Raw genomic sequence first — 18,671 nt, 5'->3', positions numbered from 1 at the left:
AATGCTGTTGATCCATCCTCAGTTTTAAAGTCACCATTGGCCTCATGGTGAAATGACTGAGCGGTTTCCTTCCTCTCCGGCAACTGAGAAGGACACCTGTATCTTTGTAGTGACTGGGTGTATTAATACACCATCCAAAGTGTAATTAACAACTTCATCATGCTCAAAGGGATATTCAATGTCGCCTTCTTTGCCTTTGTGATTGAATCTGTGTTTGAAATTCACTGCTCGACTAAGGGACCTTACAAATAATTGTATGTGTGGGGTACAGAGATGATTATTGTTTAATATTACTTAATAATATTATTAGTGTTTAATTATGTTAAACACTATTATTGCACACAGAGTGAGTCCATGTTGACAACTGACATGTCCTTGTTACTTGTTAAGCACATTTTTACTCCTGAACTTTAGGCTTGCCATAACAAAGGGTTGAATACTTACGGACTCAATTTTTTATTAATTTGTAAACATTTCTAAAAATATATTAGTCCAACTTGACATTATGTGGTATTGTGTGTGTCAAATTCAGGTTGTAACGCAACAAAATATAGAAAAACACAAGGGATGTGAATACTTTCTGAAGTATTAAGACAGTAATAGCTCATTGATATTAAGTCAGATCAGATGAGACTACTTGTTACTTTACTGTAAATTGAACAGGGTGGTAAAGGGTATCAATAAGACCCAATGGATATGTACTAATCATGGCTACTTGATGTGGATGAGGGAGGACATATTGTGACAGTTCGTCTGAGCAATCAGGGAGTTGCACGTGTGTGTGTATTATGGCACGGGCTGGCGGGAGTGGGCAGAGTCACCCTGGGCATTGACTGGCGCCATCTGCCTCAATCAGGAGACCGTGCTGTGCAGTGCTGTCAGGCCTGTGTGTGTACTGACCGTCATGGGGCTGATGGCAGAGTCACAGTAGGTGAGTAGTTCATACATGGTGACACCGAAGGACCAGACATCAGAGGCCAGGTAGAACTTACAGTGGACCAGACACTCTGGGGCATACCTGGCATAGGCGGACAGGAGAGAGGACACGCATGTCAATACAAATTCAAAATGAAGTCATTATCATTTTCAAAGAGCAGCTTTTTTCCTTTCCCTCTCATATCTCTTCCCCTCTCTGTACTACACTGTCTTATTTTCTCTCTCTCCCTCCCTCCCTCACCAGAACACAGGGCTGTCCAGGTCATCTTTGACCGTGTAATATCCCTCGTTGTCCTTGATGCTCTTGGTCAGTCCAAAATCTCCGATCTTCACCGTGCTCTCGTTCTCCACCAGAACGTTCCGGGCCGCCAGATCCCGGTGGATGTAATTCCGAGATCCCAGATAGTCCATTCCCTGGACAGAGGGGAGACACAGATGGTTGGAATTTATCCTATCCAAAAAAAAATATATATATCCCAATAATATTCCCATAACACCGCCATAATGGTCCCAACATTTTTTCATAACGTTCCCACCACATATCTATAACACTGTCAGGTCTAGGGATCTGTTCAACCAGGGTTAATGGTCAGAGTTAGGGGTATGTTAGGCAGCGGTGCTAGTGTTAGGGGTATGTTAGGCAGCGGTGCTAGTGTTAGGGGTATGTTAGGCAGCGGTGCTAGTGTTAGGGCTATGTTAGGCAGCGGTGCTAGTGTTAGGGCTATGTTAGGCAGCGGTGCTAGTGTTAGGGGTATGTTAGGTAGCGGTGCTAGTGTTAGGGGTATGTTAGGTAGCGGTGCTAGTGTTAGGGGTATGTTAGGTAGCGGTGCTAGTGTTAGGGGTATGTTAGGTAGCGGTGCTAGTGTTAGGGGTATGTTAGGTAGCGGTGCTAGTGTTAGGGGTATGTTAGGCAGCGGTGCTAGTGTTAGGGGTATGTTAGGCAGCGGTGCTAGTGTTAGGGGTATGTTAGGTAGCGGTGCTAGTGTTAGGGGTATGTTAGGTAGCGGTGCTAGTGTTAGGGGTATGTTAGGTAGCGGTGCTAGTGTTAGGGGTATGTTAGGTAGCGGTGCTAGTGTTAGGGCTATGTTAGGCAGCGGTGCTAGTGTTAGGGCTATGTTAGGCAGCGGTGCTAGTGTTAGGGCTATGTTAGGCAGCGGTGCTAGTGTTAGGGCTATGTTAGGTAGCGGTGCTAGTGTTAGGGGTATGTTAGGTAGCGGTGCTAGTGTTAGGGGTATGTTAGGTAGCGGTGCTAGTGTTAGGGGTATGTTAGGCAGCGGTGCTAGTGTTAGGGCTATGTTAGGCAGCGGTGCTAGTGTTAGGGCTATGTTAGGCAGCGGTGCTAGTGTTAGGGCTATGTTAGGCAGCGGTGCTAGTGTTAGGGTATGTTAGGTAGCGGTGCTAGTGTTAGGGGTATGTTAGGTAGCGGTGCTAGTGTTAGGGGTATGTTAGGTAGCGGTGCTAGTGTTAGGGGTATGTTAGGCAGCGGTGCTAGTGTTAGGGGTATGTTAGGCAGCGGTGCTAGTGTTAGGGGTATGTTAGGCAGCGGTGCTAGTGTTAGGGCTATGTTAGGCAGCGGTGCTAGTGTTAGGGGTATGTTAGGCAGCGGTGCTAGTGTTAGGGGTATGTTAGGTAGCGGTGCTAGTGTTAGGGGTATGTTAGGTAGCGGTGCTAGTGTTAGGGGTATGTTAGGTAGCGGTGCTAGTGTTAGGGGTATGTTAGGTAGCGGTGCTAGTGTTAGGGGTATGTTAGGTAGCGGTGCTAGTGTTAGGGGTATGTTAGGTAGCGGTGCTAGTGTTAGGGGTATGTTAGGTAGCGGTGCTAGTGTTAGGGGTATGTTAGGTAGCGGTGCTAGTGTTAGGGGTATGTTAGGTAGCGGTGCTAGTGTTAGGGGTATGTTAGGTAGCGGTGCTAGTGTTAGGGGTATGTTAGGTAGCGGTGCTAGTGTTAGGGTTATCTTAGGCAGCGGAACTAGTGTTAAAGTACCTGACAGATCTGGACAGCGTAACTGAGCAGAGTCTTCAGGCTGGTCTGGCTTTTGTTGCGAGGGAGGTACTCCTTCAGACTGCCAGCAGGCAGGTACTCCATGATCAACTTGATGGCTCTGCCTCCTGCACACATACAGATAGAGAGGATGGAGTGAGGCAAAGCAGAAGGTGTGTGTTCAGTAGTGTGTGTGTGTGTGTGTGTGTGTGTGTGTGTGTGTGTGTGTGTGTGTGTGTGTGTGTGTGTGTGTGTGTACACATGTGTGTGCATGCTTGCGTATACTCTGCTCACCCTCCTCCTGACAGATGCCTTTGTACTTGACAATGTTGTGGTGGTAAAGTTCTTTAAGGATTCCTATCTCACACCAGAGGTTGCTGCTCTGTTCCTCTCTGTTCTCTGGCTTTAAACTCTTCACTGCAACCAGCTCCCCTGTCCGGTCCCCTCTGGGGTCATACCGACACAGCTCCACCTTGCCAAAGTGACCCTACACACACACACACACACACACACACACACACACACACACACACAGAACATTCATATCACATAATACTGACAAACATTAACATTACTTGCATATGCACACGGTCTCTGGCATGGTCAAACACACACGTGTGTTACCTCTCCTAAATCTCGAATCTTCTTGAGGAACCTCTTTTCGAACACAGTGGGGTCGACCTCCAGAGTGGGTACAGGCTTGATAGAGGGGTCTGATAGAGAGATACACACTGTTACACACTGACAACCCAGACGCTGACAACATACACACACATTGTTGCACACTGACAACATACACACATTGTTGCACACTGACAACCCACACGCTGACAACATACACACACTCAGTTACACACTGACAACATACACACACATTGTTACACACTGTTACACACTGTTTCACACTGACAACATACCCAGTGGGTTTATTCAGCAAAGCAACAGCACCAGTATGATGATGTCTAACTGCGACATGACGGCAGTACCTCATTCTAGCCACCGTGTGGGAGTATTTAGGGAAGATTTATATCCATGGGGCCCAGTTAAGGGGGAGCTGTGGAGCGTGAACCCAGTTAACTCCACAACACTCATACACACACTCTTGCAATCTCTCTCTCTAGCTAGTGCTGAGAAACAACTGCCGTCTCTCTGTGTTTCATAATTTTCCTTCAATTCGAAAGAGGCTGAATGTATCTCACTGGAGAAAGCATCCGAGCGAACACAACAGCAGCCCTCTCTCAGTATATGTAGGCCATCTATCTGATGCTGTCTGGGCAAAAAGAGAATGACATCGTTGTAACCCGTAGCATTGAATGCAAGAGAAGCCAGCGAGCATTTGGCCTCCCTTGATTACAATAATATTAGCAAATCAGCGTTTAGCTAAACTGAGTGAGGTTAACTGTGAATGGTCCTGGCGCACCAAAAACAAGTGTCAAGGGAAGCCAGTTTGGATTTGTGCCCCTGGCCTGAGAGGATGGAAGTTCAATGTAGCTAGCTAGTTATTTAGACTAACGTTAACTAGCTGGCCTAGCGAATCGTTGCCAGGTAATGAAAGGAAGTTAGGATAGCTAGCAAGCATTTTAGCCAGGTATCTTAGGACAACAAAAGCTAAATGTTTCGGCAACATGAAAGGAGGTTGTCATTGGTGTTTCTCTACAAGTAGGGTGAGTCAGCATGTTTTTTTTTCACTTCCCCAGTGATTTTACCCATGCACTGCTACTGCTCACTGACACACACACACACACACACACACACACACACACACACACACACACACACACACACACACACACACACACGTACTCTGTTCCTCAAGGGTGTCTATGTCTCTGACGATGGCCCTGAAGAACGGGCGTTTACGGGGGTCGAAGGTCATACAATGGGTCATCAGTTCAGCCAGCTCTTTGCAGTCTGGAGTAGCTAGCTGACACTCTGCTGCATAGAACCTTTCTTTCTGCTCAGGGAGAGAGAGAGAGAGGGAGGTGGGGGGGAAGAGAGAGAGAGAGTAGCTTAAGGGTATCTGATACTTTGTGTCCAAACTGGCAATACATGGCATAGAGATGTGTGAGGGTGTAGGATAACGTGGATTAAGGTGTGTGTGTATATACAGTATGTACCTCTGTGAGTTTCTTGTCTTTAAGGGGCACTTCTCCGTCATAGCAGATCTCCCACAGTGTTGTGCCGAATCCCCATTTATCAGCTGCTACACTCAGGTTGGCAGAGTCCTTCACACACTCTGGAGCAATCCAAGGGATCCGGTCCACACACTCTGCAGGTTCACACACACACACACACACACACACACACACACACACACACACACACACACACACACACACACACACACGTGTATGTAAACACAGTACAAACATTTAGTCATAACACAAACAAACAGTCACATGCGGTGCAGAAACCAAAACACTATTATAGTGAACACACAATAATGAACCCTCATCTGTTTGGGGGAGGAATTTGTCATTTTTAATATGTCGGTAGTCCTGTCTTTCCTCACGGACACATTTACTGTATCATGAGGCTCTCTGACTGTCTCCATCTCTAACCCCCTCTCTGACTGTCTCCATCTCTAACCCCCTCTCTGACTGTCTCCATCTCTAACCCCCTCTCTGACTGTCTCCATCTCTAACCCCCTCTCTGACTGTCTCCATCTCTAACCCCCTCTCTGACTGTCTCCATCTCTAACCCCCTCTCTGACTGTCTCCATCTCTAACCGCCTCTCTGACTGTCTCCATCTCTAACCCCTCTCTGACTGTCTCCATCTCTAACCCCTCTCTGACTGTCTCCATCTCTAACCCCTCTCTGACTGTCTCCATCTCTAACCCCCTCTCTGACTGTCTCCATCTCTAACCCCCTCTCTGACTGTCTCCATCTCTAACCCCCTCTCTGACTGTCTCCATCTCTAACCCCTCTCTGACTGTCTCCATCTCTAACCGTCTCTCTGACTGTCTCCATCTCTAACCGCCTCTCTGACTGTCTCCATCTCTAACCTGTCTCCATCTCTAACCCCTCTCTGACTGTCTCCATCTCTAACCCCTCTCTGACTGTCTCCATCTCTCTGACTGTCTCCATCTCTAACCGCCTCTCTGACTGTCTCCATCTCTAACCGTCTCTCTGACTGTCTCCATCTCTAACCGTCTCTCTGACTGTCTCCATCTCTAACCCCCTCTGACTGTCTCCATCTCTAACCCCCTCTGACTGTCTCCATCTCTAACCCCCTCTCTGACTGTCTCCATCTCTAACCCCCTCTCTGACTGTCTCCATATCTAACCCCCTCTCTGACTGTCTCCATATCTAACCCCCTCGCTGACTGTCTCCATATCTAACCCTCTCTCTGACTGTCTCCATCTCTAACCCCCTCTCTCTCTGACTGTCTCCATCTCTAACCCCCTCTCTCTCTGACTGTCTCCATCTCTAACCCCCTCTCTCTCTCTGACTGTCTCCATCTCTAACCCCCTTTCTCTCTCTGACTGTCTCCAAGTTCTTCCCACAAGCCCTCACATCACTTCCAGCTGACATGCCAGTAACAGAAAGAGGGAGGGAGAGTGTCCCCATCTGTCAGATCCAGTGGTCCCAGTGGACATTAACACTGTTTGGTCTGTTTAACTGTCTTCACTCAGCCACAGACACAGTACATGTTTACCAAACATAAATATGCCATTGGGGGGAAAATGGAATGTGAGCTGTGCATTTGTATAGTCTTGTTCCCAAAAACATTCTCCTGGGCCACAAACCTTTCAGAACTCAACATACTGTACAATAAATTCTACAATCTCAAATTGGGCCCTTGTCCTTTAAGATACGTTGCTCTGGATAACACCACAAATCGAAATGGAACATGATGGTTGCCTTGCACTCAATGTGCATGATTCAGTGAAGTCTTACCCTCTCTGGTCAACACAGTGATGGGTATGCCGGGGTCGCTGAGCTTGATGAAGGGTCCTCCCTCACTGTCCACTCCGTCTCTGGCCAGCAGGATGTTCTTGGTACACACAAAGCCATGCACTAGCTTCTTATCCTCCTACAGAGACAGAGAGAGATAGTCTCTCAGAGCTTTGCACACCTGGATTGTCAAAACTAAGCCACTCAGAAACATTTAATGTTACCTTGGTAAGAAACTCCAGTGTATACTTGGCTTGTGTTTTAGGTTATTGTCCTGCTGAAAGGTGAAATTGTCTCCCAATGTCTGTTGGAAAACAGATTTTCCTCTCGGATTTTGCCTGTGCTTAGCTCCATTCCGCTTATTATCCTTGCCAATGACAAGCATATCCATAACCTAATGCAGCCACCATCATGCTTGAAAATATGAAGAGTGGTACTCAGTGATGTGTTGTGTTGGATTTACCCCAAACATAACGCTTTGTATTCAGAACATTTCTTTTACATTTTCTTTACAGTTTTTCTTTAGTGCCTTATTGCAAACAGGATGCATGTTTTGGAATATTTTTATTCTGTTCAGGCTTCCTTCTTTTCACTTTGTCATGCAGGTTAGTATTGTGAAGTAACTACAATGTTGTGGATCCATCCTCAGTTTCCTCCTATCACAGCCATTCTACTCTAACTTTTTTAAAGCCACCGTTGGCTTCATGGTGAAATCACTGAGTGTTTTTCTTCCTCTCTGGCAACTGAGTTAGGAAGGATGCCTGTATATTTCTGGTGACTAGGTGTTTTGATACACCATCCAAACTGTAAATGAATAACTTCACCATGTGCAAAGGGACATTCAATGTCTGCTTTTTTCCCAACGTCTACCAATAGGTGCCCTTATTTGGGAGGCATTGGGAAACCTCCCTGGTCTTTATGGTTGAATCTGTGTTTGAAATCCACAACTCGAACTGAGGGACCTTACAGATGAGTGTATGTGTGGGGTACAGAGATGTAGTCATAAAAACTCCATGTAATTATTATGTGACTTGTTAAGCACATTTTTACTCCTGAACTTATTTAGGCTTGCCGTAACAAAGAGATTGAAGACATTTCAGTGTGTTTTTCTCACCAGGTAGCTGAGAGCGCTGGCCAGTTGTTTGGCCACCTGGAACTTCCATGGTGTACTGAGAGGACTGTGTTGTCTCCGCATGAACATATCCAACGGACCTAACTGGACAAACTCCTCCACCATGATATCTGGGAGAGAGAGAGAGAGACATGGACAGGGTCGCAAAGGGTCAAAAAACCTTCCGGTAAATTTCCATGGGAATTCAAACGCAGGAATTTGGGGAATTTAGCATAAATTCATAAAAAAGTTAGCTAATACCCGTTAACCTTTTTGTGGGATACTCATAAGGCAATTCTAGGTCTTGTAGCATATTTTGGTTAAACTATCCCCAATGCAATGGAACTGCAACCCTCTGCATGCGCTGTGCATTCTTGCAGTGCACTCTTCCATCACATGTACAGCTGATTCTCAAGATCTTGCACACTAATGAGAAGCTTTGAGCCCACACTACTACACTGTCTGAGCCAAGGACGACATGCTTTCTGGTAAGTTTTGATTATAATACTGGGTGGGGTGAATATATTTTATATGACATACATTATTTTTTATTAACTAGTAAATAGTAGCCTACAGCAAAGTGTGTTTAACTCATTTCTAACTTGTTAACAATTTCTGCTAGTTAGCTTTTGCTACAATGTGGGTTTTAGCTTGTTTGAGACTGTTAAGTCACCTGTTTCCATACATGTTTCATTTAAAAAAATGCATCTTACAAATGAGCTGTTAAATCGAACTGCTTAACTATTTATCTGTACATGGAATTGTATTTGGGGTTTTTTACAAAATAAATGTACAGGAAAATTCCAAGGGCATCATCTGAGGTGTGGAGACATTTCACTGCAGCTGATGTAGAAGTACAATCTGTGTACATTTGCAAAAACTGTGCCAAATCATATGTGAAGAATGCAACAAAGATGCAGAATCATCTGGCTAAGTTCATAAAGTTCCCTCAGCTCTCACAACAAGCAACCTCTGACAAAAGTCCCTCTACTTCTATTCGAGGTGAAAATGATGAATCAGACACCTTATCGATAACAACAGCCCATGTCCTCCTGGAATCAGACACCTTATCGATAACAACAGCCCATGGTCCTCCTGGAATCAGACACCTTATCGATAACAACAGCTCATGTCCTCCTGGAATCAGACACCTTATCGATAACAACAGCTCATGGTCCTCCTGGAATCAGACACCTTATCGATAACAACAGCTCATGGTCCTCCTGGAATCAGACACCTTATCGATAACAACAGCTCATGGTCCTCCTGGAATCAGACACCTTATCGATAACAACAGCTCATGGTCCTCCTGGAATCAGACACCTTATCGATAACAACAGCTCATGGTCCTCCTGGAATCAGACACCTTATCGATAACAACAGCTCATGTCCTCCTGGAATCAGACACCTTATCGATAACAACAGCTCATGGTCCTCCTGGAATCAGACACCTTATCGATAACAACAGCTCATGGTCCTCCTGGAATCAGACACCTTATCGATAACAACAGCTCATGGTCCTCCTGGAATCAGACACCTTATCGATAACAACAGCTCATGTCCTCCTGGAATCAGACACCTTATCGATAACAACAGCTCATGGTCCTCCTGGAATCAGACACCTTATCGATAACAACAGCTCATGTCCTCCTGGAATCAGACACCTTATCGATAACAACAGCTCATGGTCCTCCTGGAATCAGACACCTTATCGATAACAACAGCTCATGGTCCTCCTGGAATCAGACACCTTATCGATAACAACAGCTCATGTCCTCCTGGAATCAGACACCTTATCGATAACAACAGCTCATGGTCCTCCTGGAATCAGACACCTTATCGATAACAACAGCTCATGGTCCTCCTGGAATCAGACACTTTATCGATAACAACAGCTCATGTCCTCCTGGAATCAGACGTTTTTTTGACTCAATGGAGGAACGTAGTCAGAGAAATGCTGATGAATGTCTTGCTCAAGCTGTGTATGCAACTGGTTCACCTCTGATTCTCACAGGCAATGTGTATTGGAAGAGATTTCTGAATGTTCTTCACCCAGCATACACTCCTCCGACCAGACATGCTTTATCTACTCATTTGCTGGATGCAGAGTTCAACAGAGTTCAAGTGAAGGTCAAGCAAATCATAGAGAAAGCAGACTGTATTGCAATCATCTCTGATGGGTGGTTGAATGTTCTTGGCCAAGGAATAATTAACTACATCATCTCCACCCTTCAACCAGTATTCAGGAGTAGAAATGTGCTTAACGATACACAGACACAAGTGACAACAGACACCCCAGTCTCTACATTGCAGATGAGCTGAAGGCAGTCATCAATGACATTGGACCACAGAAGGTATTTGCACTGGTGACAGACAATGCTGGGAACATGAAGGCTGCTTGGAGGAGTCCTACCCTCACATCACACCCATTGAATCTGATTCTCTAGGACATCATGGCACTGAAAACAATGGATACACTCTACAAGAGAGCCAATGAAATAGTTAGGTATGTGAAGGGTCACTAAGTTATAGCAGCAATCTACCTTACCAAGCAAAGTGAGAAGAATAAGAGCACCACATTTAAGCTGCCCAGCAACACCTGTTGGGGTGATGTTGTCATCATGTTTGACAGTCTCCTGGAGGTGAAGGAGTCTCTCCAAGAAATGGCCATATCACAGTCTGCCGATATGGACAGCCCCATCAAGAGGATCCTCCTGGATTATGTATTTTGGGAGAGAGTGGTAAGCAGCCTGAAACTCCTGAAACCTATAACAGTGGTCATTGCATGGCTTGAGGCAGACAATGCCATCCTGTCTGTTGTTCAGACTCTGCTTGCAGAGGTAACAGAAGAAACCGTACTGCCCTGCCCACTTGACTGTTGCTCCAAGCAGAGGAAACTGCAGTTCTGAAATACATCAAAAAGCGTTAAGACTTCTGCCTGAAGCCCATACATGCCGCAGCGTACATGTTGGACCCCAAGTATGCTGGCTAGAGCACCCTGTCTGGTGCAGAGATCAACAAGGCCTATGGTGTCATCACTACCGTGTCTCGCCACCTTGGCCTGGATGAGGGCAATGTTCTTGGTAGTCTGGTGAAGTACACTTCCAAGCAAGGGCTTTGGGATGGAGATGCAATATGGCAGTCGTGCCAACATACTGTATGTATCTCATCAGCCACCTGGTGGATCTGAGGCTCTTTCCCCTGTTGCCTCCATCATCCTTCAAATCCCACCAACATCAGCAGCCTCAGAGCGCATATGATCCTTGTTTGGGAATACACACCAAAGCACACAACAGGCTGACCAATACAAAGGTTGAAAAATTGGTGGCCATCCGGGCAAATTTTTGGCTTTTTGAGCCTGACAACGTGCCAGCCTCAACAAGGTTGGAAAGTGAAAATGGGGCCTTAGAGTCTGATGTTCAAGAGGTGGACATTGAGGAGGTCCAGGAGAAGACATGGAAGCCTGAGAGGAAGACCACCAAAGCTTTAGTTTCTAGACTATCATTTTACAGATGTACGTTTTTGGGAGATGTGATGGATCATTGGGGATCATTCAATATTCCCTTTCTTTTGTTGTTCAGTGTAATCATCCCATGTGAAGAGTCAACTCATTTAATTAAAGTTCACTAAATCGTTTATTTCTATTAGAAGGATTTAATCATGTCTACTTATGACGAGGTAAAAGGTTTATGTAACTGTCTCCATATGATATGGTAAATATATCCAAGGCAAAAAACATCTACATTTAAATGGTATTAATATTAATTTGCATATATTTCTGTTAATTCCCATGGAAGGTTTCCACCACTGAAATGTGCAACCCTAGACATGGACAGCAGTGGAATCTGCTGAGGGAAGGATGGCTCATAACAATGGCTGGAATCGAGCGAATGATACCATTCCACCTATTCCGCTCACGCCATTACCATGAGCCTGTCCTCCCCAATGATCTTCTTTGGGGCAGTATTTTCACGTCCGGATGAAAAGTGTGTCCAGAGTAAACGGCCTGCTACTCAGACCCAGAAGATAAGATACGCATATTATTAGTCGGTGTGGATAGAAAACACTCTGAAGTTTCTAAAACTGTTTGAATCATGTCTGTGAGTATAACAGCACTTATTTGGCAGACGAAACCCCGAGGACAAACCATTCAGATTTTTTTTTTTTTGAGGTCACTCTCTATTCAATGGTTTTTCATTGGGAATCCAGATTTCTAATAAACTTTCCTGCAGTTCCTATCACTTCCACTGGATGTCAACAGTCTTTAGAAATTGGTTGAGGTTTTTCCTTTGAGAAATGAAGAAGTAATGAGGCTCGAGGGAAGTGTACTCTTTGTTAGAGGCGTGTGACCTGAAAGCACGCTCCACTTTGTTTTCCTCCGGTATTGAACACAGATCATCCAGTCTTAAATTATATTGATTATTTACGTAAAAAAATACCTGAAGTTGTATTACAAAAGTCGTTTGAAATGTTTGGACAATGCTTTGTCTGAGCAGATACAGAATTAGTTAGGTAACATAAGATGTTTTATTTACTTTCATAATATGCTTATGTGAGATACTTGTCATTAGAATGTATTTTTTTGGACTATACAGTTGAATTTTCCTTTCTTCTCTAGGGAAAAGTCACTTGGGGTCCAGAGAGGGGAGAGGTCAGGCTTGTCTTTTACGTCTGGTAATATGCGGGGCGGCAGGGTAGCCTAGTGGTTAGAGCGTTGGACTAGTAACCAAAAGGGTGCAAGTTCGAATCCCCAAGCTGACACGGTACAAATCAGTCGTTCTGCCCCTGAACAGGCAGTTAACCCACTGTTCCTAGGCCGTCATTGAAAATAAGAATTTGTTCTTAACTGACTTGCCTAGTAAAATAAAGGTAAAATTAAAATGCAGAATATCAGAAAGGGTGTGATCTCGCTCTCCATACCCGATGTGAGTAAGACCTTTAAACATTCTCAAGGTCGCAGGGCCAGACAGAAAACCAGGACGCAAATTGTGGAAAAAGTGAAGGGGTCTGAATACTTTCCAAATGCACTCTACCTACAGTATGTAAAAATGCTGTTCATTGACTACATCTCAGCATTCAACACCATAGTGCTCTCAGGACCCTGGGACTGAACACCTCCCTCTGCAACTGGATCCTGGACTTCAGTGAGGGTAGGAAACAACACATCCGTCACGTTGACCATCAACAAAGGTGCCCCTCAGGGGTGTGTGCTTAGTCCCTTCCCGTACTTCCTGTTCATGCACGACTTCAAGGCCGCGCATGCTTCCAACACCTTTATGAAGTTTGCTGATGACCCAGCTATGGTAGGACTGATCACCGACAATGATGAGGCAGCCTTAAATTTTATTTTTACCCCTCTTTATCCCCAATTTTGTAGTTTCCAATTGGTAGTTACAGTCTTGTCTCATCGCTGCAACTCCTGTACAGACTCGGGAGAGGCGAAGGTCGAGAGCCGTGCGTTCCCCTGAAACACAACCCAACCAAGCCGCACTGCTTTTTCACACAATGCCCACTTAACCTGGAAGTCAGCCGCAATGTGTCGGAGGAAACACCGTACACCTGGCGACCGTGTCAGCGTGTACTGAGCCCGGCCCGCCACAGGAGTCGCTAGTGCACGATGGGACAAGAACATCCCTGCCGGACAAACCCTCCCCTAACCCGGATGAAGCTGGGCCAATTGTGCGCCGCCCCATGGGTCTCCCCTTCGCGGCCGGCTGCGATAGAGCCTGGACTCGAACCCAGAATCTTTAGTGGCACAGCCTTAGACCCCTGCGCCACTCGGGAGGCCAGTCTAAAGTTCTACCACTGCACCATCGAGAGCATCTTGACTGCTTGCATCACCGCTTGGTACGGCAACGGCAAGGCACCCGAACGCAAGGTTCTACTGAGGTGGTGACTACAGCTAACTACATCACTGGGGCCAAGATCCCTGCCATCAAGGACCTCTATACCAGTCGGTGTCAGAGGAAGGCCCAAGAAATGGTCAGACTCAAGCCATACTGTTCTCTCTGCTACCGCATGGCAAGCGGTACTCATGCACCAGTCTGGAACCAACAAGACCCTAAACAGCTTCTATCACCAAGCCATAAGACTACTAAACAAGACTGCTAAATAGCTTATCAAATGGCTACCAGGACTACCTGCGTTGACCCCCATTTTTGCACTCTCTCTTGCACTGACTATGTACACACACACTGGACTCTACCCACACACCCATACACTGACACCCCAACACACACACACCATGTGCACGCACACAAGCCTACTGACACCACACACTTTCACACCCATCACATAAGTTGCTACTACTGTCTATATTCTATCCAGTCGCCAAGTCACTTTACCCCTACCTATATTACTCGTTATTTTACTGTGTATTTATTTTTTATCTTTAACTCTGCATTGTTGGAAAGGGCCCATAAGTAAGCATTTCACTGTTGATCTACACCTGTTGTTTATGAAGCATAACATTTGATTTGGACACACACACACACACACACACACACACACACACACACACACACACACACACACACACACACACACACACACACACACACACACACACACACACACGAAAGGGTAGATGAAGGAAATAGGAAATCAGGGAGGGAAAGGGAGAGAGTTAGGCAAGATAAAACAAAGTGACATCCCAGTCAGCCTGTACATTCCTAGGTTCCTGCCTTTCTAGGGAGACTTTCCTAGCCACCGTGCTTCTACATCTGCTTGCTGTTTAGGATTTTAGGCTGGGATTCTGTACAGCACTTTCTGACATCTGCTGATGCAAAAAGGGCTTTAGAAATACATTTGATTGATTGATACATTAAGTCACATGCTATTGACTGGAACTGAATTCATTTCACTGAGAATGGATGCCTCAACACACACACACACACACACACACACACACACACACACACACACACACACACTATTCTGCCTGGCTACCACAACAGTAAGACTGGTTTGTCTTTTGTTGGGGAAAACAGTATAGCTACAATACTGTACTCATACCAAACATCTCCCACTAACTGGTTTAGACAGGTAAATCGTGTTCAGAGGGTACAGCACAGTATAGATTAATCTCAAACTGAACACTAAGTCCTTTATCGAGTGATCGACTGCTCAAAGTGATCGGTTTGAGATTCAACCTATGTCAACGTACTATTCAATACTGAGTCAACAGCTCATGTGGAGTTAATTAATTATAAATAATGACAAGTCCCATCATATCTGCTGATCTACTATTGCAATACTGTAGTATAGGTTCTGTATGAACACTGCACAGGAAGAGAGGTTTATAGGGTAGGTTACTGTGTGTGTGTGTGTGTGTGTGTGTGTGTGTGTGTGTGTGTGTGTGTGTACACTCACTCTCAAGGTGGCGTACACAGACTCCATAGAGCAGGGCGATGTGCTTATGGGAGACCTGCCGCATCATACTAGCTGTCTCAAAAAAGGCCTGGGGAGAGAGAGGGATAACAGGAGAGAGGGATAACAGGAGAGAGAGGGATAGGAAGAGACAGGAGAGAGAGTGAGAGTGAGAGAGAGGGAGAACAGGAGAGAGAGAGGGGGAGAACAGGAGAGAGAGGGATAGGAAGAGAGAGAGTGAGATTGAGAGAGGGGGAGAACAGGAGAGAGAGAGAGGGGGAGAACAGGAGAGAGAGAGAGAGGGACAGATGGAGGACAGGAGAGAGACCGAGATGGAGAACAGGAGAGAGAGGGATAGGAAGAGACAGGAGTGAGAGTGAGAGAGGGGGAGAACAGGAGAGAGAGAGGGGGAGAACAGGAGAGAGAGAGAGAGAGAGAGAGACCGAGATGGAGGACAGGAGAGAGACCGAGATGGAGGACAGGAGAGAGGGAGAGACAGGGGTGGGGGGGGGCAAGAGAGAGGGAGATAGGGGACAGGAGGGAGAGACAGCGGGAGAGACAGATACAGATGGAGGACAGGGGAGACAGAGGGAGAGACAGCGGGGGAGACAGATGGAGGACGGGAGAGAGAGAGTGAGAGGGAGAGAGAGGGAGAGACAGATACAGATGGAGGACAGGGGAGACAGAGAGAGAGACAGCGGGGGAGACAGATGGAGGACGGGAGAGGGAGAGACAGAGGGAGAGACAGATACAGATGGAGGACAGGGGAGACAGAGAGAGAGACAGCGGGGGAGACAGATGGAGGACAGGAGAGACGGAGAGACAGGGGTGGGGGGCAAGAGAGAGGGAGATAGATGGAGGACAGGAGAGAGAGAGAGATGGGGGACAGGAGGGAGAGACGGCGGGGGAGACAGATACAGATGGAGGACAGGGGAGACAGAGGGAGAGACAGCGGGGGAGACAGATGGAGGACAGGAGAGAGAGTGAGAGACAGCGGGGGAGACAGATGGAGGACAGGAGAGAGAGTGAGAGACAGAGGGAGAGACAGATACAGATGGAGGACAGGGGAAACGGAGGGAGAGACAACGGGGGAGACAGATGGAGGACGGGAGAGAGAGAGTGAGAGGGTGAGACAGATACAGATGGAGGACAGGGGAAACGGAGGGAGAGACAGCGGGGGAAACAGATGGGGGACAGGAGAGAGAGAGAGGGAGAGATATGGGGGGGAAGGACAGAGAGAGGGAGGCAGAGGGAGAGAGAGATGGGGGACAGGAGAAGGAACGACAGAGGGGGAGACAGAGAGTCAGAGTTAGCTAATATGGAACGTGGCAAAATACTGACACAGTCTAATAAAAAGCATGAGCTGGTGCACCCCCAGAGAACATTAGGTGCTGACTAACAGAGAATACACTGGAAGCTATTTAAATAAAGAGAGCCGCACACACATACACAACTGAGTCGGGAGTTTACATACACTTAGGTTGGAGTCATTGAAACTCGTTTTTCAACCACTCCACAAATTTCTTGTTAACCTCTTTGGGCTAGGGGGCAGTATTTTCACGTCCGGATGAAAAGCGTGCCCAGAGTAAACTGCCTGCAACTCAGGCCCAGAAGCTAGGATATGCATATTATTAGTAGATTTGGATAGAAAATACGCGGAAGTTTCTAAAACTGTTTGAATCATGTCTGTGAGTATAACAGAACTCATATGTCAGGCAAAAACCTAATAAAAATCCAACCAGGAAGTGGGAAATCTGAGGTTTGTAGTTTAAGTGATTGCCTATCCAATATCCAGTGTAAATTGGGTCAGATTGCACTTCCTAAGGCTTCCACTAGATGTCAACAGTCTTTATAAAGTTGTTTCAGGCTTCTTGTGAAAGGGGAGAGAATAAGACCACTCACGGTAAGTGGCTCAGCTGAAAGCCTAAGTTGTTTATCACGCATGGCTGTGAGCGTGAGCTCCCTTTCCTTTCTTATGACAACGGAATTGTCCGGTTGGAATATTATTGAAGATTTATGATAAAAACATCCTAAAAATGGCTTAAGGACAACAAAGGCAAGGTATTGAGGCGGCCATTACAAAGCCATGACCTCAATCCTATAGAAAATTGGTGGTCAGAGCTGAAAAAGTGTGTTGAGCAAGGAGACCTACAAACATGACTCAGTTACACCAGCTCTGTCATGAGGAATGGGACAAAATTCACCTAACTTATTGTGGGAAGCTTGTGGAAGGCTTCCCAAAACATTTGACCCAAGTTAAATCATTTAAAGGCAATGCTACCAAATACTAATTGAGCATATGTAAACTTCTAACCCACTGGGATTGTGATGAAATAAATAAAAGCTGAATTAAATCATTCTCTCTGCTATTATTCTGACATAAAGTGGTGATCCTAACTGAAACATGGAATGTTTACTAGGATTAAATGTCAGGAATTGTGAAAACTGAGTTTAAATGTATTTGGCTAAGGTGTATGTAAACGTACGACTTTAACTGTACACATACATACATTACATACACACATACGGATGAACTTTGATCATTGAGATAGTAAATGAATGATAGGAAATGAAAGATAATTAGTTTTATGTCTCTGGAGAAACACAGATGGCTTCAGAATGTGTTGGGGGGATGAGAGGAGAGCAACGTGTGAAACAGGGGAGACAGATGAAGGAGGGATTGAGGTCAGGAGGTGAGGACAGATTCTCTTAAGGGAGTAATAAATATCCTGTTACCCTCTTTATTAGCTTCCTGTGGAGCCATAAAACATAAGAATTGGAGAGAAGGAGGAGTGTTTTAAGTAGGATGTATATAACTGTGATGTGAGAAATTTTTTGCTGTCTGATTGCAGCTGTAAAGAACCTTTGGGAAGAATTAAACTTGGTTAAAGCTTCTCTAGTGTCCGTGGGATATTTACTCTGAAAGATATACATTTACTCTGAAAAAGAAGAACCTAACACACACACACACACACACACACACTGGGTAAAAAACACCAACTTTTCGGCATCACTGTGCCTTCTTCACTCTTCTTGAGGGAGTCCCTAAAGTAATCCCATGATGTAGATGGTGTAGGTGTGTCTTACCAGGGAGATGTCTCTGTGTCCAGACCCCAACACCTTCAGCACTACTTTGAGCTCCTGAGAGGGATAGTATCCTGCATCCTCCTCACTCTTCACCTTCAGTACTCCAGCATAGATGTTGGTCCGGGTACCCAGCCCCAGGTGCTCTCCCTGATAGATACAGGAGGAAGAGGACAGAGAGTTAGTCAACATACACACATCTATAGTCAGTTTTACTAGGGTAAGTTTGGTGGCGTGAGTGAAGGAGGCTTTTTTTGCTAAATAGAAAGACGATTCTAGATTTAATTTTGGATTG

The 18,671-nt window shown here is 45.7% G+C and overlaps 1 protein-coding gene across 2 annotated transcripts in view; it reads right to left on the bottom strand.

Moving 5' to 3' along the window:
• The window catches only part of LOC118393732 (tyrosine-protein kinase JAK1), a 76,932-nt gene that overhangs the window by 12,739 nt on the left and 45,522 nt on the right, over nt 1-18,671 (bottom strand). For both annotated transcript variants that reach the window (XM_052462448.1, XM_052462444.1), the window contains exons 12-22: nt 18,380-18,526; nt 15,296-15,383; nt 7,928-8,055; nt 6,817-6,952; nt 5,034-5,185; nt 4,720-4,870; nt 3,541-3,629; nt 3,211-3,403; nt 2,920-3,044; nt 1,178-1,350; nt 901-1,018 (exon numbers count right to left, since the gene is read on the bottom strand). In XM_052462448.1, the coding sequence (XP_052318408.1) occupies nt 901-1,018; nt 1,178-1,350; nt 2,920-3,044; nt 3,211-3,403; nt 3,541-3,629; nt 4,720-4,870; nt 5,034-5,185; nt 6,817-6,952; nt 7,928-8,055; nt 15,296-15,383; nt 18,380-18,526 (1,500 nt within the window). The remainder of the gene's footprint in view (nt 1-900; nt 1,019-1,177; nt 1,351-2,919; nt 3,045-3,210; nt 3,404-3,540; nt 3,630-4,719; nt 4,871-5,033; nt 5,186-6,816; nt 6,953-7,927; nt 8,056-15,295; nt 15,384-18,379; nt 18,527-18,671) is intronic.

This window comes from Oncorhynchus keta, chromosome 1 (genome assembly GCF_023373465.1).
Source record: "Oncorhynchus keta strain PuntledgeMale-10-30-2019 chromosome 1, Oket_V2, whole genome shotgun sequence".
Lineage (NCBI taxonomy): Eukaryota > Metazoa > Chordata > Actinopteri > Salmoniformes > Salmonidae > Oncorhynchus > Oncorhynchus keta.
This window is presented reverse-complemented; position numbering and strand designations above follow the sequence as displayed.